Here is a 27820-nt window from a genome sequence, read left to right on the forward strand (position 1 = left end):
AATATCTCATTACTATTACATGGTAATAAGTCAATATTATTACCAACATTATCAGGCTGTCCCTCATTATAATTAAGGAACTAAATAACAGAGCATGTTTACATGTAAAATTTATTTTCAGCTGACAAAATTCATTATAGAGTGTTGCAGATGTTTTAAGAGAATCCACACAAATGACTAGTACCTTCCTCCATGAGGGTTTATGACATATATATCATTATAATATATCAATAATATAAATTAGCTGAATTCCTGTGCATCACAGACCAATAGAGCACAGAACCAATGGTACCATATGGAATCCTGATAGAATATCAGTTGATGAGGCGAACACAGGGAATCACTGAATAGCATTGTGAGTTTATGATAAACATTCTCTACCCTATTCTTTTTCCTTCTTTTTCCACTTATAAGCTGATCCCAGAGCAGCTCTGCCTCCTTGGGTCCTGTATTTAAGCCTCATTCATCAGTCAAACTGATCCAAGACCAGTCTAAAGTGAGCACCAGCAGCAAGGACAGGCAGACAGACTGCCAGGCGGCTGTAGGCTCTTAGTTGGGGAAGAACTGTCTGAGAAGGTCCTTTTTATTCACCTTCCCCATCTGGTTCCTGGGCATCTCCTCCACCACTATCAGACCGGTGGGAATAGTGTATGGAGCCATGTACTCTCTAGAAGAAACACATAAACAAATACACACAGTTATACACATGCCACCGAATGTCAGACTACAAAACACAATAAAGCACACACAGAAGCACACACACACACACACACACACACACACACACAAAGAGGCATGAAAAGCCCCCTGGCACCGTGCAGATGAAAATGACAGATGCGAGCTGTCTTTCAGGCATCATTTCAGAAATATGTATACGAATCATTTAAACCATGCAGAAACACAGAGGAGCACATTAAACACAAGTGCACTACGCACACACAGACACACAGACATACTCACACACACACACACACAAAGGCAAACACACAAAGAACAGGCAGCTAATCCAGCGTGTCTGTCTCCATGGCCTTCTGCTATGCCAGGATTATTGTTCACTGTTTTCCCAGAACGCTTCAAGACATTGTACGATTCAAATAATTTGGTAAACAATAAAATAAGCGTCAAATAAAAAAAACAAATAATAAAAGGCAAACGGAAGGCTGAGTTAATTAAATGTTTTCCGTTTCTGAAAGCATGGGTGTTACGGTAAAGTCTGAAAGCCTGAAGGTTTTTTTTTTTTTTATCGTCTTCTGTTTTGTTTTAGAGATTGTGTTGTGTTGTCCTCTATTTTCTGTCCCTTGCAGCAAGGTGTCCCTCTGTTAAATACCGTCTGTATTTTTGTTTTTCATGCTCTTTATGCTATTTCTTTTCTTCTGGCTCATTCTGTATCACAGCAAAGCACTCTACATGTACACCATATCTCTGTGCAAATTCTGTCTGTGGCATTGTCTGACTGTGCTTGTTTTTCACTGCAACAAAACTCTTTCATGTGTGTATGTGTGTGTCTGAACCGATCACGTCACGTCTCTGTACACTACAAAGACAGTATACAGATTGACAGAGATAAAAAATGACAGTAGGATCTTAGGCACTGAGGACTGAGCATCTCTCTCTTCCTCCCTCCCTCCTTCTCTCTCTCTATCTCTTCCTTAGGCTGTTGTGCAGAGGCAGGGTCAGGCCGCTGTTGTAGACCCTCAGACACCATACAGCACCAGCACGGCTCGCTGGCACCAACACCCCCACACCATATGGAGCTTCACGTTTGGCTCGCTCACACACACACACACACACACACACACACACACACACACACGCACGCACGCACATACATGCACATATATATGCATATATATGTACACACATACACACTCGTGTACACACACACACACACACACACACACGCACACGCACACGCACGCACGCATGCACGCACACAGACAAATTAAGCCAAACAAAACAAAAAAACATGTTTAGAAAATGGCAAACAAAGAGAAAATGTAGAAAATAAACATTCACACATATGAACATACACAAGGGAGAGAGGAGAGAAATGAACACTTCCATGAGGGAGTGAGAGAAAAGGGAGAGAGAGGAAGAGACAGAGAGTGAGAGAGAGAGGAATAAAGAGGGAGAAACAGAGACAGAGAGAGACAGAAAACTGCTTTGAGCAATAGCGCTGAAAAGGGACATGTGTCTTCTGACAGTACTTGCACTGGGGGCAAAACAAATGCCAATGACATTTAAAACAAAAAAAAAAAAAAAAAGAAAGAAGCAAAAAAAAAAAAAAACAGACAAAAAGGAGAAAAAAGCACCGATAGATAAGACAGTTCCCGCCAGACACAAAGCCATCCATCACGCCTCCCGTCCTCTCCTCTTCTCTTCCCTCTCTCTCCTCCCTCCTCTGACACACATCTGTTCACAGGCATGAGCACAGAGGGCTGTGGCTGTGCTGCTATTGATTTGAGGGGCTATGGGAGCTTTGTCTCTCTCTCCACAGCAGTCTTAAACATCCACATCAGTCTAGCAAGGCTCCTGAGGGATTCCACTCTGACGTCTGACTCAACATGCATTACATGCTGACACAAGGCTCTGCACTTTCACACACATTATCTATCATATGCTTTTCAATGGCCAGCCAGTCAAAACAACCTCACAAATGCTAGCGAGGTCCCTCTCAACCTCAGTGGGCAGGTAATTCCTTTATTTTACCTCTCTTGCTCTTTTCCCAAAAAATCCTGAAGTATTATTCACTCTGAAAGAGCAGCCTTATATCAAAAGAATCTGGACAAAATAACAGACACACACAGAGACAGACACACGCATGACAGACACACGCATGTATACATACACACACGTACACACACACATATATACTTTGCACTCTACAGTCTATGATTCTCCATGAAAGCTCAAATATGTTTAGGACTGGGAAAAGGAAGGACCATGGAGGGTAGTCTGTGTGCTGAAAGCATGCTGAAGAGTGCAGGGTTTTATATTTTTGCAGGCTAATATCCTCCAACAAAACAATTCTGTGGTTTGGAAAGGTTGAGGCCTGTTGAAGATCAATCCAAAAGGTATCAACTTGTCAAAAAAACTGACAAAGGTTAATCTGTTCTAATGTCTTTGCTTTGTTTTGCCTTGTTTTGTGGGGCAAGGTCAGGGGGAATAAGAGAGAAATAGGTGGCCAATTTTACAGTTTATATGGTGCTAGTGCTATGGTAATCTTAATACAGATATGAACTCAACGTAAATGAAACACCTCTAATGTTAAAATGAGCTTTAAATGCATGCTGTGGTCCTTCTGCAGCACTGCAATATCACAAATGCAGCTCAATATTGTTGTTATAAAGTCTAACCACCACTAGGGGCAGTGTGACAGAAATTTGTTCTTGAATGTGCTCTCACCTGGCCCAGGCCTTCAGCTCTGGCAAAGTCAAACTCCTCCCTTTCTTCAGCTGCACCACGGCCGTGACCTTCTGGCCCCAGGTGGCATCTCGGGCGCCAATCACAGCCACATCTAAGAAAAGGAGGAGAGTAACTTTCCAACCAGTCCATTAGCTGCAGCAACACTGCTGTTGAAACTGAGTTAAGTTCTGATTGGTAGGTATAAAGAGAAGTGAGAATGCTATGGGTGTGTGTTAGCAGCAGGGGGTTTACCTGTGATGTCAGGATGAGCCAGTAGATGTCTCTCCACCTCCAGAGCACTGATCTTATATCCACCACTCTTAATGATGTCCACTGAGGTACGGCCCATGATCCAATACACGCCGTCTCTGTAGACCGCCGTGTCTCCTACAGACAGAGAATAATCTTCATGAGGTACAGAATACTGTTTACATGTAGACTTTTTTGTCATGGTACTCTGGAAGCCACATCACACCAATCAATAAACACACACAACAAAACCATACCATATGTTATCCTACTTTACATTTGAAACTAACGGACTGGACCCAAACTAAGAACTATTGTGTTGGTCATAATGAGTGAAGTGAACATGTAGAGTTCAGTCACATTTCTCTCATTGGTCAGCATCAGCGTCTGATGATATGCGTAACTTGTCTGAGTCAGCATGTCTGTCTGTCATCTGCAGAGCACTGCAACCAGCACAACTATCAGACAGGGCTTCAGAAGGACTTTTCTTCTTCTCACCAACCACAGTAAAAACTAGTTTTCAAACTTCATGAGTCAGTCAGTATTTTACCGGCCAAAATATTTTACTCCTGAAATAATCATCAGAGAATGTAAGTGCATGCATTTGTTTAGATTTATTCAATTAAAATGTAAACAGAAATTCAAATCTTGTAACAGAAATTGAGTTTATTCTGTCACAAAAAGGTCAACTCCATTTTGCCATGAATATGACTTGGATTCCTCTTTGTGAATATTTGTTTAGACAGACAGACAGAGAGAGAGAGAGAGAGAGAGAAAGAAAGAAAGAAAGAAAGAAAGAAAGAAAGAAAGAAAGAAAGAAAGAAAGAAAGAAAAAAGGGTCTGTCCTGGATAGCTTGTCCACTCCAATACTATTGCGATCTTGTTGTGGTACGTGAGAAAACCAGCCTACACAGACACTAATAGTCAGTCAGAGAATGACACTGATGAACAGACGAGTATTAAGTGCTCATTAGTAAACAATAACTCACAGGAAAAAAAACATGTCAGGTCCAGTTTTTACAACCAAGTACTACTCTATGCAGTGGCTGTTTTGTTAGAGAGTGCTTAAGTGTTCTTTGATACTATTTATTGCAAGGTGAAAATACTTAGATCTTGTATACCACATTATACTCACAACTGGAACACTGTTTGAAGTCCAGTAAACACGCAAAACAGCAACTACCCAGTTTAAATGTTGGTGACCTGAGAAATTGTGGTACAGTTGACTGAGGTACACACCACTGACAAACTTGCCAGGGCTTCATTTCAATGCCTACTATTCTGCATCAGTCAGTGTGTGTATCTGGTCATCTGTTGGAGAACTCTGTTTCACAGTCTACGAATATCCTGCACTGGAGCTGTTCTATCCCCATTCAAAGAGCTAATAACACACGCGACACATGCCCCAAACTGACAGCACAGGTGCTAAGGTGTGTGTGTTTGCCGTTCGCACACATTCAGTAAGACACTCGCACAGCCAGATGGTACCTTGTGAAAAAAGGCATTGGAGGAGTGCATGCACACGCTCTCTGACTAGCTGGGAGCCCCTTTCTTTCTGACCAGAGTATCATGAGGTACAAGTGCAGCAGCACTAGGTAACACTCCACACTTCCTGAAGTGGACTATGTCACACCTATTTCATTCCCTATCACAGTGCACCCAGTCATCTAGAGAGACAGACATCTGAGAGTGAGTGAGAGCGAGAGGTAGCCAGGGAGAGAGAGAGAGAGAGAGGGACAGAGAGAGAGAGAGGTGTGTATGGAGGGGGGCTCTGAGGAGGTGTGCTAAGGGGTTTGTGGCAGGTGAGAGAACTGCTCATTGAGTGTGAAGGCTCAGCTGGGCCAGGGCTATGCTGAGTGGAGGAAATGGGTCAATGCTGGATGAGAAGTGAGAGAGAGAGAGAAAGAGAGAGAAAAAAAGAGAGAGATTGAGCAAAAAAAAAAAATGGTGTTATAGGGTAGTAAGAGGCCGTGTGTGGTGGGGGAGAGAGAGAGAGAGAGAGAGAGAGAGAGAGAGAGAGAGAGTTTTGCAGAGAGGTGTAATGAGACTTGTGTGGATCATTATTGAGTGCAGCGCCCCAGCTGTGGCAGTGAGGAGGCAGAGGAGTAAGAGTGTGTGTGTGTGTGTGTATGTGTTTGGGGGTGTTCAGCAGCGGTTCTGGGCTGGCCGGGCTGACACGGGCAGGTCATGACTGGTGTGAGATGATAGGCAGGTGATAGTGGACGCTATCCTGTAATTCAGAGGCTCAGTCCTTACACTTAACACATGAAGCACACACAACAGCCCCGCACTGTGCCCACACACACGGCCTGTGTCACTGACCACCACAGCGGAGGGACATGATAACGGAAATGACTCCAAATATAGTCCTAGCTTTCATTTTTTCCATATCTGGTTTCATCAGTCCCCTATTAAACAGTCACATCTTTTCACTCTCCTCATATCATCCTCTTTTTTGCTCTTTTACACAGTAACACTATCAGTCTTTGTTTTTCTGCTTCTGTTTCACAACCTTTTTCTTCAGAAAACTAACTCTGCTAACTCTGCTCAAGGAACTGTCCCTCTCCTCTACTCTATTTTTCTGTCTTTTTTCCCCCGTCCCTAAAGCATTCTCTCTCTCTCTGCTGAGAAGCACAGCATCAATAGAGGGCCCATCTGTTCCCATACATCACACTCTTCATTTCAGTTTATTAGCCGGGATAAATCATAAATATTTCATTATACATCACGGGCGGCTGTCGTGGGGACGGCGCAATTTATCACCACTGCCCTCTCTCGCTGCTCCGTGCCGCAGCAATAAGCTTTCCAGTCTATTAAACAAGATTGATACAGTGTGTAAATTTAGATATTGGGAATTTCTTCACAGACCACTGCTCCGCACTGATAGGCTAGGGTGAAAGGGAGGGTGGGGGGTGCAGGAGGGTGAAGGAGAGCAATGTGTGTGTGTGTGTGTGTGTGTGTGTGTGTGTGTGTGTGTGTGTATGTGTGTGTGTGTGTGTGGGTGGGTGAGAGGAGGAGGGAGAAGAAAGAAAGTGGATGGGTGTTAACAGCAGTAATAGTGTATTTACACTCTCTCTTCCCTCTTTTAAATAAACCCCCAAAAAGCAAGGAATAATTTGGTCACAGCTGCCTAACTCTGTTCTCATGGAAATAGAAAGGGTGGAATGAGAGCATGTTTTACACGGCGGGAGATAAAGTGACACAGGCAGTGTGTGTGTGCGCGTGTGTGTGTCACCATTGCCCCATACATGTGCTGGGGGTGGACATCTTTCCACTCTGTTTAGAAACATATAAAAGCTCTAGGTAAGAGGCAAAGGTCTAAGGACACATTAAAGCTGCGGGTCAGCTACATACTCTTACTGTCTCCAAGCATCGCATGTGTATGTGTGTGGGGCTGCTCCATCTAAGGGCCTTTCGGCAGGTAAAAACAAGGACATCACGGATGTTTGGAGCTAGAGACCTTAGGGAACAGTAATAAAGCCACGCCCCTATTAAAAAAAGGGGGGGAGGGGGGGATAAGAAGTATGTTATGGGGACACCAGATCGCTCTCTGCATTCCTGTCTCGTGTTGTCAGGGAGCAGGGAGACATGGTTCAGTAGCTTTTCTAATTAAAATGATAGGGTGATACTGCTGAGAGATTTCTTTTTTCTTTGTCGAGCATTAAAGAGAATGATGGTATGTCAGATGGCAAAACAGGACGAAGACATGATGCAATCAGGGGAAAATCACGTTGCTCCTCTAGAAGCAAAACATCAGATGATTCACTACAAGCCCTCTACTTTAGCTTTGTCTCCACGTTTTGATTCGCTTGCTGAGTTCTATCTCGACTAACCAGAACGTCTCTGCTGGAAACATATATATGTCAACATATTTTAAAAGGAAGAGACACGTTTAGTCATTACAGCCAGATATTGCAATGGTTGAGAAAAAGAAAAAAATTACACACACTGTTCAGCAGATAGAGGTCATTTTCTAAGATTCTCTGGATAGTTTTTTTTTTTCCCAAAATGTTTCTAAATGACAAAAATCTGTCCAAAGAGTTTTCAGTGTCTGATTGTCCAAGGACTTCCCTCGGTGCTGTGGTTTGGGCTCTGTCTATTCCCCAGGAGCATATCTGCTACAGATTTGTATCCCAGCCTTGCCTTGTCTTATTTGTTATACACGGGCTGGAAACACCATCTCTTGCCCCAGTATGTTTGGGTGTCTACTGCCCCATGGCTTTGGTTTGTATGGCTGGCATCTCTCCTCAACAAACCTTGCCAGTGGCCATCAGCAGAGTGTTGGCAGTGACCAGAGTCAAACCAAAGTCTCTTTAACCCTTTTTTCTTTCTCCCTTTCTGTCTCTCTCTCCACACACACACACACACACACACACACACACACACACACACACACACACACACACACACTCCCTCTGAGTGATCACAGTTTGAGCATGTACATACATAAATAGGCTGTTTGGGGAAGAGCTAAGGGTTAATGTACAAAAACACACACACACACACATGCACACACACAAACACAAACACTCTATCTCTCTCATTCACTCAAGCCGTCTCTCCAGAGGGAGAGAGGAGGAGCCTGCAGGCGAGTTGACAGCTCTGGAAAGGGCAGTGTGACAGGGGCCATGTTCCACGTCCAGCACACTTACATGTCACTGAGCACTGAGAGCACTGACAAGCTGCTATGCTGCTCCTCAAGGTTTTACAATATGTGTGCGTGTGTGTGTGCGTGCGCCTGCGTGCCTGAAAATAAGTAATTGCCTCCATTTCTCTCCCAAGAAACAAAACTGCAGTGGAAAAAAAAGAAGGTAATCATTTCTGAATATAAACAGGTAGAGTTGTACCTGGTTCTAATCCAGTGTACGCACACTCTGACACACAGAGAGAAACCGCTCCATCTGCCTCTTCCTTTGTGAATGCTCCTTATCTGGTCTCGATTAATGGGGCCCGGCTCAAGACTGATCTTTCTTAAGGAGTAACAGTAAATAGAAAATCTGCATGAATATTAATGCCAGCATTAAAACACAGACAGATCAACAGAGCCACTAATGAGGATGAATAACAGACAAGCACTGACAAAAATCGCAGCTCTGACGGTATTTATCTTCCTTAACTTTTTGTCACGGCTCCTTTTTTTGTAATTAATATCCTACATGAAAGCGCTTTGCACTTGAATGAGTGATCTAATTTGTTTAATACAATGCAATTAAAGAGGGAGAATTGCTTTATGTTAATGTTGCTGATTGTGCTGCTCGTGTTTACGACACTTCACCAGACAGCAAACTTGACAACTGATAACCTCAAAAAGATCTATCTCATTCTTAAACAAGCTCTAGATGCACTCGTCTACATGTGAAATATAAAAGGGAGGAAATACGGTTAGCCTCTTAATTGTTCATACACGTAAATCCATCTTCCGAGCGTTTTCTCTAAATTCTGTATAGAATCTAGGCCAACGCGGATGTGAAATAAAAATAAAGAGAACTTTTAAGCTTTGAGCTGTGAAATTCATCTCATTTCAGTATGAATCTGTGCTGTCACTAAAGTCGTAAGGGAGAAGTCTGGTTTCTGTTCAAGACAAAGAGTTAAGGAGTACAGCGGCATAGCAAGGCACCAGCAGGCTTGGTCAAGCGGTTAGTGTGGCTTTGCCCCTGGTCCTTATTTGCTGGGTTGTAAGAAGGACACACAGACACAGCAGGCCCTGGCGGTTTATCTGACGCTTTGCCAAAAGTCTCCAGTCACACACAAGAGTCACAGAGAGCCCAAGTCTCTCCCTGTCCACTGCTGTTACCTCAAGACTCACTCACCTCCTGGCACTTCTGCCCTTGTGCGTTTGTGTGTGTTTGTGTGTGTGTGCGTGCGTGTGTGTGTGTGTGTGTGTGGCCCTTGTGTGTTTGTGTGTGTGTGTGTATGAGTGTGAAAGTCAAAAACTACAGAGTATTCAACCGCTAATTTGGTCATCTTTATCTGCCTCTCCATCATCAATATATCTCTCTCTGATATAATGTCTAAAGGAGCCATGAAAAGTGAAGACCAAGTTCTCATGCACCAAGCAGCCCTTTTCTTATAAGAACATTGCTACAGATGCTGGGCCAGACTTATACTCTAATAAAAATATCCTCTGCACACACCTGGCACAGGAGATTAAGCTGAGACACAAACACAAACACCACAATACAGGCGGTTAGAGAAGCCGCTTCACGACGCTGAGAGCACTTTGAATCCTCTCCCAACAGCCTGAACCCTCCTGGCCTCTTTCATAGACCAACAATAGGAGGGAAATCCATCCCTTTCTCTCTCTCTCTTTCATGTCATGAGTTTAATGTCAACCAAAACAAGATCAAATCATGGTGGGGTGAAGTGTGTACTCTCATGAGAATGGGAAGAAGAACACACACATACACACACACACACACACTATCTCTCTCTCTCTCTCTCTCTCTCTCTCTCTCAAATAAATAAATAAATAAATAAACCCATGGGAGCCCTAATCTCTAGCGCTCTGGCAGGTAGTGTGCGGAGAAAACAGAGGTCTCTCTTGTGCCCATAAAACAACTAAGTCTCTGCCAACAGTATGACATAAAGGGCAGGAGAGTTGTTGAGTGTGCATTGGAACAACAAACCAAAAAGAAAATGATCACACCTTTCCAATTACAGTTAAAAATTACAATTAAAAAAAAAAAATGAAAAATGAGGAGAATTATCTTAGCTCAAATTTCAAAAATGTCTTCACACATAGTAGGTCTATGCACTCTAATGGAGCTTGGTCTGAATGTGTGACATTTGACAGTGTTGAGTTCTGGGGCTGGTACACCTGTGTCTGAGCAGAGAACACAGGGGACGTGTCACTACCTGGACAGAGTGTGTCACTAGAAGGACATATGACCTTCTCACTAGACGAGGGGGTGGAAAATGCGCTGTGTGTCAGAGGGTGATACCAGGAGGTGAGTGTGACATTGGCAGGAGACAGCAGTGAGACCTGAGGTGGAATGTGACATTGTGAAGACGTGGGGGAGAGGGGGAGGGAGAGAGAGAGAGAGAGAGACAGACAGACAGAGAGAGACAGAGAGAAAGAGACAGAGAGAAAGAGGGTAAGAGAGGGGTGGAGTATACCGCTCTAGGCAACAGAGCGCCAGTGTCCCATGATGGGTCTCTGAGAAATGGAGCTGGATACTGAGGTGCCACCTTAGCAAAGAGACAGACATAGTCAAAACACAGACCACCCCATCACCGAAATACAAATACGTAAAAAAAAAAAGATACAAATAGCAGACAAATAACATGGAAAAACATTTAAAAAAAGACTAGATAAACAAAGAGACTTAAATGCAGTGATGAATGCGTGAGCAGGTAGAGAAGAAAAACACAAACTGTATGAGGCCAGAGGAGATAATGAGGAGATTAATGACATAATCTCCATTCTCCTTCTTTTCCTTTTCTCTCAGCCTCGTAATGAGCGCTGACCTGTCAGAGGGGCAGTGCAGCTCGACCTCGGCTGAGTGTTATTGGGGACGGCGGTACAGCTAGTTAACATTCTTTCCCCTCTTCCCTCCGTAAGTGCCCTCGTCCAGCCAGCCCCTGTTATTTACGAGCAGCCAAGCTAATGCGCAGTCCCCAACCAGTGCTTACCCGAGCACGGCCAACTTTTAGCATGCCTCCATTATTCATAAGTATGTGCACGCAGCATTTGGAAAATTGCTAATGCTTTTCCTCTGCGCCGCATCGAGGTTATTTATATATTTATTTATTTATTGTTTTTCAGCGTGTAATCCATTCCGGGAAAAGAGCGAGCTGTCCTGTTGGAGTGGTGGAGACCAGCTGAACCCCACTCTTCTCCCAGTTTCTCTCCTCGTTTCCGTTTCGTACTAACGCTAATAAAACTAACGGCCTTGTTTACGCCGCCCAGACGTAAGGGCTGAACCAATGGTGCTGGAACCTTATTAGCAATAACCATGCAGCACTGCAGACAACTACCATAGTAGCGTAGAGCGAAAAAAAAAAAAAAGATAGATAGATAGATAGATAGATACACAGATACATAGATAGATAGATAGATAGATAGATAGATAGATAAACACAAAAGTGTGGCAGTCTATATTTCACTCTGGGAGTAATAAAGCAATTGCCTGAGAAAATATGTCAAGGCCAGAGATAGGGATTTCAGGGATTTGCAACGATTCATTAAAACTTTCAAACTGTATTATCCTAGTGTTTGTGTTTCACACCACCTTTCTCCTTGATCTGAGGAGGATGTTGTTCACTGGACTGTTAGTGAGTTTCAGGAGCTACTGAGATCACTGGAGTAAATCTATAAAAGACAGTGAGCAGTTCATTGAATTGACTGACTCTTCTCAGGGACTCCAGACACAATGGTGAACGCAGCCTTTGGAAATGCCTGATGACAACTCTATCAGGACTTCTCAGACAAGCACAAAGCTGTATCATAGAGCGAAGACTTGACCACACCAGCGTGAGAGTATGTATCGGAGAAGTTGAGGCAAAGGAAAGATAGAGCAGGAGAAGAAAGAGAGAACACAAAGGAATGTAAGGAAAATCAATGGTAACAAACGAGTGTGGAGATTCACAAAAAAGTGCACACTCAAGAGAAGGTGACAGATTATCTATAGAGGTGACAGTCACAGCCAACTGCCACAGTTGCACAATTAAAAACACAGTCAGGCAAGCAGGGGCCATATTGATCTGCCCCTTCTCCCTCTCACTGGTGTCTATAAGCTTAGGAAGAGTGTGGATGGAAGGGTGAGAAGGTAAAGGAGTGAGAGAAGAAGAGACGAGGGCAGAAAGAGGGGAAAAGGGTGTTAGATTTAGGGGGTGAAGAGAGAAAGAATGTGAAATGGAGGATAAGGGTGAGAATGAGATAAGAGGCTGAATAAAGGATCAGATCATTAGGGACTTAAAGTACAGGTATTGTTGAATTTGACTGTTAGAGTAATATTAAAAATTGAGAATGAGATGAACTTCACTCATTAATACACGCACTCTCATTCACTCGTTCATACACACAACATGCTCTAATGATGGGTTTGCTAGTAACACTAGTTGACGCAGGAAGGTGTGCACACACGCGCACGCACGCACACACACGCACGCACACACACACACACACACACACACACACACACACACACACAGTGGCTGGGGGCCTAGTCTGTTGGGAGCTGATTGCGCTCTCTCTCATTACGGGGCTGGTGCGTCTAATGGAGTGTGACAGCGGCGTGCAGCGCACTGCAACTCTGTCCTTCCAGCCCTTCCAGCCAATTAAAGCTAGCTCGTCTTCCTCTCTCTCTCTCTCTCTCTCTCTCCCCCCCCCCATGCCACCCCCTCCACCCTACCCCGTTTTGCCTCTTCCCTTCCTGTCCCTAAGAAACCCTCTTGTACTCTCTTGAAACCATCTCTCTTTTCTCACTGCCTCTCCTCAGTTCTCTCCTCTTTCCTCTCCTCCACCCATCCTAAAATGTGAGACCCTGCCCTTGTTTCTAATGTCTTCATTCTCCCCTCCTATTGTCCTCTTGTCTGTTTCATTGTTCTCATCTGTGCTGGTCTGTTTCTCTCTTGCTGTGTTCTGTACTGTTTCTCTTTGAGGGAATGTAGAGGCTGGAATACTCACCTCACTCCAATCACCTCTCACTGCCCTGCCCTGCCACCTGTCTTACCTTCACACACTCTCACACAACACACCCCCAAACGCACACATACACATACACACACACACACATACACACACACACACACACACACACACACACACACACACACACACACACATACACATACACACACACACACACACATACACACACACACACACACACACAAGGCTGAGCTATAGGACCTAAATGTTTTGTGGGGTGAAAGAATGAGGTGAACTGGGGACTGTTCTAAGAGAGATAAAGTGTAAACAGTGGTACCGGTTTTAAACCAGCCATCCTCAGTAAAGGCGTCTGCAGTCTCTTGGGGTTTGTTCCAGTACTTCTGAAAGACACAAGGGCCACGCACCATCAGCTCTCCCTCCTTCCCCTCTAAACCAGGACGTACCTGAAACACAGAACATAAACTCACACACACACTGTTCAGGCCAAAGCAAAAAAAAAAAAAATAACAAAAAAAAACATCTAATGGAAACATGCTCTAGACAAGCTGTGCTGAATGTACCTGAGTCTCCCTGTTGTTGCCCTCAGCAATGGTCGTGTGGGTTGCATTTGTCATGACGATACGCACTTCCACTCCTGGAAGGGGAATCCCCACTGCACCTGAACACACACACACACACGCACGCACACACACACACAGTCACAGACCCAGGTAGACACACACACGTACAAACACACGCACAAACAAATACATGGTAATATAATCCACAGTTTTTCAAAATTCAGAAGTATATCTGAGCTCAGAATCAGAAAAAGAAGGATATTTTTATACTGTTCATTCAGCTGAGGAAAAACATAAGGGACTCAAATCAATGCAATCCAAATCAAACCCACAAATCCAGCACTATGGGGCTCTTTTTAAATGCTCTAAATGTGACGTGCATATTTCATGTGCAATATTTAACGAGCAGAGAGTGGTCTTTCAACGCAGTGAGTAGTATAAATGGCATCCTGTACATGTGAAAGAGGCCGATTATTTTCATATATCAATGAACTGGATGACGTTCATCAAAAGGCAACATACAGTGTGTCTGTGTTATTAAGTCACTCTCAGCTGTGAATGCTAAGAAATGTGACAGAGCGAATGTGAAGTCACTAAACAAGTGCCACAAAGATCCAATCTAAGCGTCACTACCAGCTGGGTCAGATTACAAAAACACATTCCATCCAGTCTGACATAGGGGTTGTGTATTGACAGAGACCTAAAATAATATAGGGTATTAGACACTCCAAGCTGGGAGTAAAGGGAGTAAAAATAACTTGTCTCAGGAAAAGCAAGTATAATGTCATCTTGCTTATGGCATCAATATCGATGCTGTGAGGTAGTTATTCGAGCGAGTTTTCATTTGACGGAATAATCTGTGTTTTTATCCTCTACATGGAACCTCTGCCCAGCATGAATCATTGCATCATAAATTGCCTTTGTTTACATCATTTTGTGATATATATCAACTTCCTGTCCGTTTACTCAGATCATCCATCAACTGCTCTGCTCCAAGCAGCATAGTGAGAGTGAGCATAAACTGGACAGAGCGGAGCCGCTTAATGATGCTTCCACTAATTCACTTAGAGCTTCCTAAACAAACACACACACACGTCACCCATGTATATCAACCAATATATATATAAATGTGTGTGTGTGTGTGTGTGTGTATATATATATATATATATATATATATATATATACACACACACAGACAGACATACATACATACATATACATTATAGTTGGGAAAGTCAGAGAGACAATTTATATGTGTGTGTGTGTGTGTGTGTATATATATATACATATATATATACACACACACACACACACATATATACATAACACATATATATACACACATATAAATTGTCTCTCTGACTTTCCCAACTATAATGAGAGTGTCTACCATACAGATAAGCTGTAATGAGAGACAGAGAAAGAGAAAACCTTTTTGGCAGGTTTCTCTGACACCATGGTCCTATGTCATTTCACAGGCCACTGCTCTTCCAATAAAAAGCAACACAGACAAACTCTGAATCAAAACCAGTGGTCTGCTTTGCTATGAATCTAATCTACCTCCACTGTGATGGCCAAAGCCAATCAGACCCATTCCCCTTCCATTTAAAACTTAACTGCAGTGAGTAAACACATGCACACGCACGCACATACACACGCGCACGCGCACACACGCGCACACACAGAAATCGTTAAACTTTCAGGAAATAACAGGCATATTGCGGTAATTGGAATGAATTCTACTCCACTACATATCGGCAGAATGCTTGTGCTGCAGCAGATTTTGAGAGTTTGTCCCTTTGTTCATGTGGATGCGTGAGGACATTTATCAAACAGAATGTTCCTAAAGACCAGAGCCTACATAGACTATTTCACTCTTTTTAGTTTCCTCAAAAGACATATGAACACTATATTCAGGAACTCACCACTGAGTGAGCTAATGATCAATGCCTATCCATAGACTACTTTATATATACTCTCCACAAAATATACCAACCAACCAATCACATTCAAATAATTACAGTAGAACATAATGACACATGATCTCTAAGCAACCTTAAACAAAGGCTAACACTCTAAACAGAGAATGAGAGGGAAACTCCTGATTTCTGTATTCAGTGGCCTGTTAAACAAAGGAGACTAATCATTTCATATCAGGGTCATCTAGCTGGAGAAGATACCATTTGATGTAGCTGAGTATCACAAAATCTCTCATTCAAAACCCATCTCCACTTGACCTTTCACTCCACCACAGAGGAATTTTTGGTGTCAGAGAGATTTTTTTTTTGTTTTTCTCTCGATGATGAAAAGAAGTTTGCAGGATTATCATTGGTGAATCATCACCCACAGTGGTTGGAAGATGATAAAAAAATAAAGGTGCTTACTCGCCTCAATCAAAAAGTCACCAAGATCCATTTTTTAGTTCAACTCAAACAAGTTCTCTTTCATTCTTTCTCCCTGTCTGCCTGCCTCTGTTTCACTCCATCAGAAAAGCTGAACAGATTTTGAAGCATGTAACATTTGAGTCACTGTACTTTCAATGGAACTGAGATTGACTGCCCTTTTACAGCCATGAGAGAACAGGACAGGACATCAAAAACAGCAGAGCAGAACTGTTCAGAGGAGCCAAGAGCTGCAAGGATCGCCATGAATATAGCACAGTTTTTCCACAATCTTACTTTACAGAAACAGACACACACACACACACACACACACACACTTTTATAAAGTAAATTCGGTTTACCTCCATAGCCTGTACGGGGAGTGATTTGTGGATCTGAAGGAAGCGGAAATGTTTGGATTGTTGAGTGACAGACAGGATTTGACTAATGTGCCAATATTCTGAGAACAGTAGCTCTAGGCAGAAAGCATAATGGAGAACAGCAGTAATAGAGATCTGAATGGTAATAAACACACACTATAGCAGTGTGGGAAATCAAATAACCCAGACATATACTGAGTCACATTCTACTGTGTCCATTACACACTAACCTCACAGTGCAGGGATGGTGTGAATATGGTTTTTAATGCAGTGCCGTGAGAATGGAAATGAGGAAAAAGGGGGGCTCAAAAGACTGAGATACTCTGTGACCACACAGGGGGTGTCTGTAAATGCGTGTGGTGGATTGTAGCAGGCCCCTTAGCGACAGTCTTGTAAAAAAAAAAAAAAAAAAAAAGACAGAGAGAAACACAATTGCTTCAGTGACTGCTCAGAGGGGCCATTAACAGAACCACATCAGTGTGCCCATCTAAACCTCTCATTAAAGCATGGACAACCATGCCTGCATCATCCCTGCCAGCCACAGAGAAACACCCCACCCCCCACCCTCATGTTTTATTCAGAACACTCTCACACTGCACTCAATAATGCCCCACGGGGAAAACAGCGCCCCCTGGAGCCCTAATGCAGCCCTTTCTTCTCAATCTGACTGACTAACTGACTCTCTCCTTCTCTCCTCTGCACACATGCACATATATATAGAGAGAGAGAGACAGAGAGAGAGGGAGGGAGGGAGGAAGAGAGAGAAATCTGCTATGCAAAAGGAAAAGGGAGTAATGAATGAAGAGAAAGAGAAAGGTGGAGTTAAGAGTGGAAGCGGAGGAGAGGTGTGGTGTCAAGTGAGAAAGAAGGAACGAGAAGAGAGTGAAAGGGTGAGCGAGGGTAAAAAGTGAGACTGGGAGAGAAGAAAAGTTGTAAGTCGCTTTGGTTAAAAGCGTCTGCTAAATGCCAAATTGTAAATTGTAAAAGTAGGGGTGAAAGTGTGAAGGACAGAAGAAATCCAGGAGAAGACATGCCTCCAAACAGAGTGAATATTGTAGTCAATATGAGAATATGAAAATAAAAATAAGAGGCAAGGTCAATGCAGACAAATTAGAAAGAGAGAGCGACAGAGAGAGAGAGGAGAGAAAAACAGAAAGAGAAAGAAAGAGAGGAAGAAAAAGAACATCACTTTGGTTCAATCAAAGCTAAGTAAACTGTTACTACTATCAGCGATGAGTCACTGCAAAATACCTCACAGCTCCAAACAAACATTCCCTTAGTGGGACTCAGAGTCAAGGCTCAGATCAGCGTGGTTATCTAAGCTCATTTTAGAGAGTGCTGTTTGCTGAGAAAAGAGGAGCTGATATTGATTTACTTTAACCTACTTTAAAATGAGACAGTCTCACATTCACTTCCAGAGGAGTGTCATAGACCTGCTGCAGAAATGTCGATAGCAACGCAGCCTCACCGTGCTTTTCCTCATCATCACCTCCGAGGATTGAACAGCGACTGCTTTTTGTTTCAGACAAGTGTTAATAAAACAACCCCGTGCATTAGAGTGGCTTCTGACAGCAAAATTAGCCCAATTAAGTCAGACTGAAACTTTGAAGCTTGTTGACAGCAAAGCAAACAACAACAACAAAAAAAAACAGCACCAAGATAAGAGAACAGGACCCAAACCTGCAGAGAGCAAGCAGCCGAGGCGAACGCCACTCCGACTCCTTTGATATAGAGGTGCATGGAACAGGTGGAGGTAGACAGAACAAGTTTGATCAACGCTGCATCGCTAATATAGAAGCCCAGCGGAGAATTTCGATATCCCAAAAGCCTTCTGTAACAAGTCTTTGTCTTGACTTCACTTTTTATCACTGAGCTGACAAGCGCATTGAGACTTCTTTGGAAGATAATACAATAACTTTGTAAAAATTCTACGGGAAAACAATACAAGGAGGGAAAGACTACACACAACTCAGGCACTCCAGAGGACAAACACACTTCAAAATGTAAGATCTGCCTACATAACATAAAATATTACAAAACGAGATTACACGCTCATAACTGATATTACCGACTAACATATGGGAAAGACACAACCATCTCGGTCTCAGAGAAGACAGTATGACTGATGATAAAACATGGTTATCACACACTTAGTATGTGCAGTGTGTCTCCCCTGAGCAGTTCACTGGGTGAAGGCATTGTCTAACAGTGCAGACGTGCTGCCACATTTGGGACTGGCGGCTGTTGTCCCAAATTTGCTACGCCGCGATTTTACAGGAAACACGGTGCCTTACTGCTATCTGTAGTTGCCAGCAGAGTTAAAAAAATGAGGGAGAAGCTCCACAGGAAGCATGTGCTTGCCTTGCTCACTTCAACTGAGGTGAATGCCAGGGAAAGGGGACTTTTCCGACGGGGAACAGGGCGTTCCAAACTGGGAGAGAGGGCAAAAATGGGAGCGCAGAGCTAGCAATGAGAATAGAGATTTGAGAGTGACAGAGCGGATGAGAATGGGTCAGGTGTCATGTAACTCGGCCAGTGGCAGTGTAAAGTGTCAGAATGAAAAAAGCTGTAGTTTGGTTGAATACCAGGGACACGGGTTCCTCTCAGCGGATTGGACAGTGCCATGCCTATTTCAGTCATCCCGTAACGCTCTAACAAAACATGTCCCGTTATCTCTCTCCATCGCTCCAGTGTGGGCGTAGGCAGGGCAGCCGAACCTGAAACCATCAACCTGGTGAGAGAAAGAGAGAGAGGGAGAGGGGGAGAGAGAGAGAGAGAGAGAGAGAGAGAGTGAGAAGGGACAGGCATTTAGAGCAAGCAATTTATGAGCTCATTCAATTAAGCTCAGAACTGCATTCATTCTGATTAAGTGGATGCCACGTGCCACAACGTCTCTAAAAATACTTTTCATACGCTTATTATCTAGTCTTCAAGGACATTATCTGTCAATTTTTTGAAAATGAGTATTTTTCAGAATGAGTTTAAACATCTAACGAAACTCAATAGTTTTGTTGTGCTACCTGTTTTCAAGTGTTCATAGTTCATTCTCAACTTAGTAAACTACTGTATGAGTCAACTGATATTTGTTTTTCAAAGACTTATTTCTCTCTTTTGCCTTTCAAAGCCTGGGTTTTAAACAATAGACTCTGTAGGGTCATATCGATCCATTAAGTGGTGTATGTGGTGTTTGCTCTTTGAAACAGCTCTACTGAGTTATCAAAAGGAATTATGAAGCAGAATTTCATGCTCCATGGATAAAAGGTGTGCAGGTTTGAATCGTGGTCTGAACCCTGTTTTTTAATGAGTCATTGGATTTATCTGTGTTTGTACAATATAACGTCAGAAATGATCAGTACCGTATTCTCTCTTGACACATGGCCCTCACAAAGTCCTGAACACGAGGCTGAGTAAAGTGTTGGTCATGGTACTGGATCAGTTTGGAATAGATGGTGGGAACAGCCATGAACACGTTCACCATTGGAGCTTTTGAACTGAGCAAGTGCTCCCATACCTATGGGAAACAGATAAAAGAGAGACAGATAAAGCAGAGAGAGTGAATGAGGGAGAGAGGAGGAGAAGAGAGAGAGAGAGAGAGAGTGAGAGAGAGAGAGAGGCAGAGAGAGAGAGAGAATGAAAAACATTATAATCATGACATGTAGAGAGACGTTGTTCTGACGCATGCACGACCACAAGTAGAGTCTATTTTAAACCCATATCTTTGAAAAGAGGTCTTAGAACAGAAAAAAAAACAGCCTGGGGTATTTTGTCACGAGGAACGGAAAAAGTGAAGATTTATAAAAGGTCAGTCTGACACAGAACACAATGCCATCTTTGAAAAACACTGCAAAAAAAACCCCCCAAAAAACAAAATGGAGGTCAGTCAAAAGACAGCCTAAGTCAAGGTACAGTGATTTTAAAAGGTTTTTCTGTTTTTGACAAATTGTGTTGTGTGACTACTTGCAGAGGAGAGTGACCCGCGCCCCCCCCCCCCCCCCCCCCCCCCCCCCTCAAACCTCCAACAACTGACCCACCCACCATCCACACCACAAACATACCCAGCCCAGCTCTTTCGCAAGCTCATAAAGAAACAGATTTACCAAGATTAGCGGACACAGAAACACACCTTCAAACGCTTAAAACGTAAACGTAAACTAACATTCGCAATGCACACACACTCGCAATGTACACCCTTCAACACACACTCAGTTACAGCCCAGGAGCACGCTCGGCTGCACAGCCAGTGTGCAGCGGGAGAAAAAGCGTGAATTAATTGAAGGTGAACGACAGATTCTCCTTGGCTCTCTGTCTTTCCCCTCCCAACACCCCCCCATCCCCACACGTCTTTCTCCTTTTCTCTTTTCCTTTCTTTCTCTCTTTTCCTCTCTCCATTTCATTATTTCCTGCTTCACTGCATTCCTGCTCTTATCAGTCTTCCTCCGTCTCATTCTATCTCTGTCAGTCCACCCCCCCCCCCCCGACCACACACACACACACACACACACACACACACACACACACACACACAACCCCAACCCCCCCGCTCACTCAAACACACAATGAGACACAGGTGCATTAGCACACACACTCAAGACACACACTAATACACAGCCGTCATTTCCTTCTCTGTACCTCCTCTTCTAATTAATATTAGTCACTGTTTCACTTCAGCAGCCCTTGCTCCCTGATTGTCTGATTGTCGAACTTAAAAACAACACCATGGACATACACATCGCACAGTTAAGAACCTAAGCCCAGGACATGGTAGCATGTCCAAATATGGAAATTAGCAGAGACCAAATACAGAAATTATGTTCTCCAAGTATGGCCATTACATTCTCCATCTTACTTTGCACTGCTGCTTATGTAGAACACACTAACATACGTGTCCTGTTTGCTTTGAGTGGTATATCCAGAGATCATACCTGAGGCAGATTAGTGGAGATAGAGACCATTCATGGCCTGTGATAGTCTCTGAGTAAGCCAAGATGGATTTTCAGGTTAGAAAAAAAAAAAATACACAAACTGCAAGTGTAATAAATAACAATTTCTATTACAAAGAAAAGTAACGAACCAAGATAATGAATTTACATAGAATGCATCAGGACATTTAAAAACCTGACTGGGGTTATGTTATATCTGAATTGGATAATATTATTTCTTACCTTTGCTGTGAAGGTAAGAAATAGTAAAAAAAAATCATGGGCCAGCCCTCTAAAAAGACAGTGGAATGTTAATGGACATGCATTCACATGTAAGAAAGACTTTAATCACTAATAGTAGGTGATAGAAACATTGTTCAAGTTTCTTCAAGAAACTCCTTCACTCTCTCTCTGTCAACCCCAAGACGGAGGGATTAGACAGGCATGTTATTTAGTGGTCCTGCTCTGTGCATTCTGGGCCATGTCCATCAAACGCAGTGGGCCGTTTCCTGTGGAGAAGTGAGTAGGTGGGGAGGGGCAACGCACGTCTGTCAGTGAGTCGCTCTCCACCTAAGGGAACCTGAGCATAGACCTTCAGGTGTGTCCTGCATCTAAAACAGTTTCTCTATTGTGCAAAAACACCATGTCCTTTACCTGTTCCCAGTGCTACCTAAACATGAGCCTGAAAAAAAACACACCAAAGTGTATCCACTTTAAAATCACTATTAAACTTTTTAAATTAAAAGCCTCAACAAATGCCACTAAACAATGTACTCCACCTCCATCAATTACTGGGAGCACCTTGTGAAGGTCTACAACGTGACCATTTTGCTCCACTAATACGGTAATGCACACATAACCTCTGAGGTGTCATGACATTACGGAATCCGATCAGAATGTTCTAGCAGTATTCCCTTACCATCAAACAGCGTGGCTGTGAATTTTGTTCAGGCTTAACTAGAACACTGGGCTTGAATTTTTAACTGAAAAGATACCAACCACAGAAAACTAAGTCAGTCTCTCTGTGAAAACTTCAGTGTATGGATTTGAACAGGCATAAATATTTTAATACCTTTCTTTCTCTCCCACCTGAAAAGCATGCAGAATTCTGCTATAATCGCACCAGCATCTCTAGAAAATAACAGTGCTTCTCATATTGATTTTCCTTTGGCTTCGTTAAAAATTCCTGAACCACTAGTGGTAAATAATAAAACTCTTATAGAGGGGGGAAAAGCCTTTTGATCTGTCTAAGAAAAGCGTTTGTTTGTTACATGGGCATTCAAGTTCATATCAGTAAAGAAAATGTAACTTTCTTGTTGTAGAGGAATGCCCTTTTTTTATTGTGTCCTCTCTAGCCCTTCTCTGTCAATCACCACCTTGACTCCCATTAAATTCTCCTGGACCTTAAAAACCTCCTAACCTCTCCCTCTGTAACCCCCCTCCCTCTCCTTCTTCCTCCCTTTACAAAGCAGGAGTATCATTCTTCAATGTCAGCCCATTGACTGATCTGGTTCTAAAGCCCTTACTGAGAGTTGGCATGGTCAGATACAAAGCCACACAGGGCAATCCATCACACAGACTCCAATGCTTAGTGTGACAGTCTAGTCTCTCCCCTCTCTCTCTCTCTCTCTCTCTCTCTCTCTCTCTCTCTCTCTCTCTCACCCCCCTCCTATCTCTCTCTCTCTCTCTCTCTCACACACACACACACACACACACACACACACACAGGGAGCCGTAGCCTGTCAGCTCCCAGTGCCGGTATTGATGCCTGCAGCACTGGCAGTACAGCAACACAGCTACAATTAGCACGGCTCACTGACAAGTAACCGATAAGGTTGAACAGCATCCCCCTCCATTCCCTCATACACAACTTCATTGTGCAGGTCTTAGAAGTGAATCCCCAGCGGAGTCAGGCAGGCCGTCTGGGCCCAATGAAGCCTTGTTTCAGGAGTACTCTATAGAATCCCACAGCACAGACTGTAAACAGGCCACTTCACAGCCCTCACTGAAACAGTGCTCAGTATAAGAGAACTCTTCACAAAAGACCTGAAAACTACCTTGCAGTTACTATATAGACCAAGTCCCACTGGGCTGACTGAGAATATAACTAGTAACATGATTTCTGACAACCATGAGGGTCAAAGCCCACTGTAACGACTGACAAGAATTACCACTGAATAGGAAAGAGGCTGGGGAAAAAGAAAACTAATGATCATATCACTTGCAAATCCAGAGAGCCAATTGAAAACTACTTTGCGTCCGTATGTGTTTGTCTGGTAAGCCAGCGGAGCAGCGGTAAAAAAAGAAGGGCATACACACTTTACCTGCCGTGGACTGAACTCTGGCAGCATGATGCAGGTGGCGCCCACCCACAGAGGACACAGCAGCTTATTGACGATGCCATGGACGTGGTGCAGGGGCAATGTGTGCAGGATGACATCATCTCTGGTCCAAGCCCATTCTGAGACCAGAGCCTGGATCTGAAAATGGACCACCCAGTTCAGAGAAAAACTTCAACAACAGTCAAAGACTTTAATAACAGTTATGCATTTTAAAGAGGTAGGGATGGGATCATCATTTTAAACAGTGGTCACACACAGAACGCTGACCCCCAAAAAATAAAGGACAAAATTAAAGGTAATTGCTGTATTATTATGATTATTATTATTATTATTATCATTATTATTTAATTTCAAAAGCAGCTGAGACTTCACAAATGGGGAAAAGTGAGGTAAAAGTTAATAAAAGAGAGCAATCATTCTGCTCTGTGGTCATCACATAGTTCCCACGTGTAGTGGGACTGATACACACATCCAGGGCAATCATTCCACCCAGCACCTAAATCAGGTCAACACATCTCCATGTCCAAAAAAAAAAAAAAAAAAAGCAAACTGGCTTGAGAGCGTGTTTCTGCGCTTTTTTTCTTTCAGCCTCTTTTCAGCATGCATTCAGAATGCATTCAAAGATTATTCCTTTCTTTCTCTTAATTAACAATCAATGCATTGGAATTGTCAATAATTCGACTGTCTGTCGAAAGGTCGATTTCAGAGTTGTCAGTTACAAATGTTAAATGGAAGTTAACCTGCTAAAAGAGTCTAGACAAAGCACTGAATTGGCAGTGTATTGGCTCACTAAGGGTAATATGAATGAACCCTTCCTATTACTCAATTTTTCTTCTGTACTCTTCATGAGGAAAAAGATTTTAAAGATTTTTGCCCACTGATTTTTGCCAACGAGACATACATAGACATCCATATCATTTTCAATTCTTGTGAATAAATAACTCAGTGATGAGCATTATCTAGGAGGTCAACACAGTCATGTGCAACACTGTAATGGAGGTCAATAAATATTTATACACTGATACTTATCAAATTCTCAACTGGACAGTGCCCAACACTTTACACAACGAAAAAAAAGCGCCCGACTTTTGATAGAGCGCATCATTAATCTCTGATGCTTCAGTGTTGTCAGCACAGACATTACATGCCTTTACAAGCTGCTAATTAGACCACCATGAAAATCAAAACATTTTATATCAGTGTCATGACCTAAAGTAGAAAACACCACACAGGCATTCACTTCCATAAATGAGCAAACGATGCAGTGTGCATCTGTCATGACGCTTTAATCTTTGTGACCAAAAAGGAACCTTAAAGAGAAGCGTACTGGTTGTCAACTGGATCAAAAGGTCACCCTGACCCTTTACAAGCACACACACATACACTTCTCAAAGCCAAGGAAGAACCCAGGGGTCTGAATTTTAAAAGCATATTAAAGTCTGACAGATACCGCAGACACTTCAAAATACGGTGGCAGCCTCAGACTGGGAGCGGTGACTGAGCATGAGACGAAAGTGAAGTAACGGAGTGCAGACACAATAAAGATCAGGTCTTCATATGTGGTCTAAACAACTGGACAGCCGACTAAATCAGAGAACATGGAAATCGTAGTCCAGCCTACCAGGAACACTGCAATCTCTGGGCTTGTCAAATGAAGCTCGTCCTTAATTGAGAGTGATCTAATTTTCCACTCTATTGGACATGCAGGTCAATTTTGGTTGAAAATTTACAGGAAAAAAAAAAACAAAAAAACTCCGCTGCCTGGAGTGCCCGACGTAATGAAATAATTTGAACGATTATTCAGAGAGCTCGAGTGGAACAAAAGCAAAACGACACACCACCGTGCACTCCATCAGATGTGGGAGGGGCTTTTGTTTGGCCCAAAGCCACTGAGTGACAGTCTACACTTCTAATCAAATCTTAAATTGTTTCTATCACTCATTTCAAGAAAGAGCAGTGAAGGGAAGCCCATCAGTGAAATGCAACTTAACCAGCTCTATAAAGGCTGGGGAACGAGAATGATTGTACTGTAATTGATTTATGTACACATTTTCTACAGGATTAGATCAAAGACTTCAATGAAACAGAGTGGGAGAAAACTGGATGTTCAACCAATACACTGCCATGTTTTGAACAGACACACCTTAAATCAACACTTAAAAAAATTCAACTGAACTACACAGAATAAAAGTCAGATCAGTCTTTGGATAGACAGATGCAGAAATCTCAGTGTCTGGTAGACTTTACTGGCTTGCTAAGGATAGCACGACCATACAGAGGCAGTTTACATATTTAATCTGGCATCATTCATAAAAGAAAGAAATAAATAAAAACAGCAAATATGAAAGACAGCACTCGCAAATCATGCAACATTCATACTGTTACAAATGAAGAACGATTAAAAATGAATGATGAAAGCTGATAATTTCATAATGATTACTGATGGACAGCAGCATTCAATCTGTTTACCATGGCCTGTAGGTTGCTATGAGAGTGAAGGACTCCCTTTGGCCTGCCTGTGGTACCACTGGTATAGATAATCATGGCTGGCCTCTCAGCCCAGTCTGAGATGGTCATCTCAGGCTGTGTGTATGTAGCAGACGTAAGGCTGTCCAGGTCAGAGGTAGGGGGAAGTTGAAGACAGGGCAATCCTAGTTTCTGTGCTAGAGGTTCCAGGGTATTAGCAAAAGGCTGCCCAGCCACAAGCACAGAGCTCTGTGAGTCAGTGATAATATACTCCAGTTCTGATGGCGGGTGTTTCCTATAGAGGGGTACTGCCGTACCGCCACACATCCATGCTGCCCACTGCGCCACTGTGTAGGAAGCGTCGTTCGCGCAGAGGAAAGAGACACGTTGGCCCTCTATATCCCTCGATGAATAAGCCAGCGTTTGAGCGATACGCTCTGCTAAGCTTTTACTACTATCATACAGGGTTCTGTAGCTGTGACTCCCACTGTCATCCACAATGGCCACCTTGTCTCCAAATGCCAGGGCTCGTGTAAAAACAGGAGCCACCTTGGCCGCAGCTCCAGTCTGCCTCGAACCATAGGATGTAAAATATCTGCGCACTACATTTCCCAGCAGCCATTTCAGGACCCCTCTCCCTGTCTCACAGTGCCTGTAGCCCACGGAGGCTACCCAGACAGGCATCATGTTGAGGGACCCTGATGGAGGAGCCCTAGAGCAGTCAAAAACTCATCCTAGTCTTCAGCATTGGTTAACGCATCCAAACCTGGGAAAAGACACATACATATCCACATTAGCTAGTATGCTTAAAGAATAATGCATCAGGTTATAATTTTAATCCATATGTCTCAGAGAGAAGCACTGTCGGTATGAACTAGATCAACGGTAATTCATATCAACAAGGCGGCATCTTGGCAGGTTGAGGTCTATGTCAAATGTAAACATCTAAAGTGTATTCTGACAGCATAAAGAATGTCTTCTGTTTAAGTACACCTCCGAAATTCTTTAGTAGTTATTGGACATATGCGCTATCTGTTTTGAAAAAAGTGCCACGAAACTGACTGCTTTCACATGAGAGGTAGTCTGTAAAACGACGCAAGAGATGATGTTTAGCTTATTCAAGAATGGCAGTAACGTTACTACTAGTAGTGGATCGACATGACAGCAAAAGTGAATGTAAGTCAAAACAGATCCTCCGAGGTTCAAACAGACAGAATTTAATTGCGATCACTGAGCAGACGTGGGTCAAAAGTCAACAGCTCTGGTTGAGAAACACTACAGTGACTCAGAAATGCACAGGCTTAATACACTTGGTTAGCTGAGCTAACGAGCCAGTGACATAAATTCAGCAGTACAAGGTTTATTTATCCTAAAATAAAACCGTCTGTCTAAAACTAATTTTTGACAACACAGACGAGTCATAAAAGTTTCGAGAACCCAAAAGGTATCTGTTCTTCTCCAACACATGCTGTAGCCTGTTAACCTTACCTAACTAAAAGTCGTTC

The 27820-nt window shown here is 43.0% G+C and overlaps 1 protein-coding gene across 1 annotated transcript; it reads right to left on the reverse strand.

Annotated features, from left to right (window-relative positions):
• acsf3 (acyl-CoA synthetase family member 3) lies at positions 1 to 27820 on the reverse strand. Its single transcript, XM_030793903.1, has 10 exons — positions 27804 to 27820; positions 26319 to 27081; positions 23832 to 23987; positions 19945 to 20099; positions 19174 to 19319; positions 13828 to 13925; positions 13584 to 13710; positions 3658 to 3792; positions 3406 to 3517; positions 1 to 667 (listed from the first exon to the last, which is right to left on the reverse strand). The coding sequence occupies exons 2-10, from the start codon at positions 27000 to 27002 to the stop codon at positions 550 to 552; spliced, it is 1731 nt and encodes a 576-aa protein (XP_030649763.1). The 5' UTR covers positions 27003 to 27081; positions 27804 to 27820; the 3' UTR covers positions 1 to 549.

The sequence above is a fragment of the Chanos chanos genome, chromosome 2, assembly GCF_902362185.1.
Source record: "Chanos chanos chromosome 2, fChaCha1.1, whole genome shotgun sequence".
NCBI lineage: Eukaryota > Metazoa > Chordata > Actinopteri > Gonorynchiformes > Chanidae > Chanos > Chanos chanos.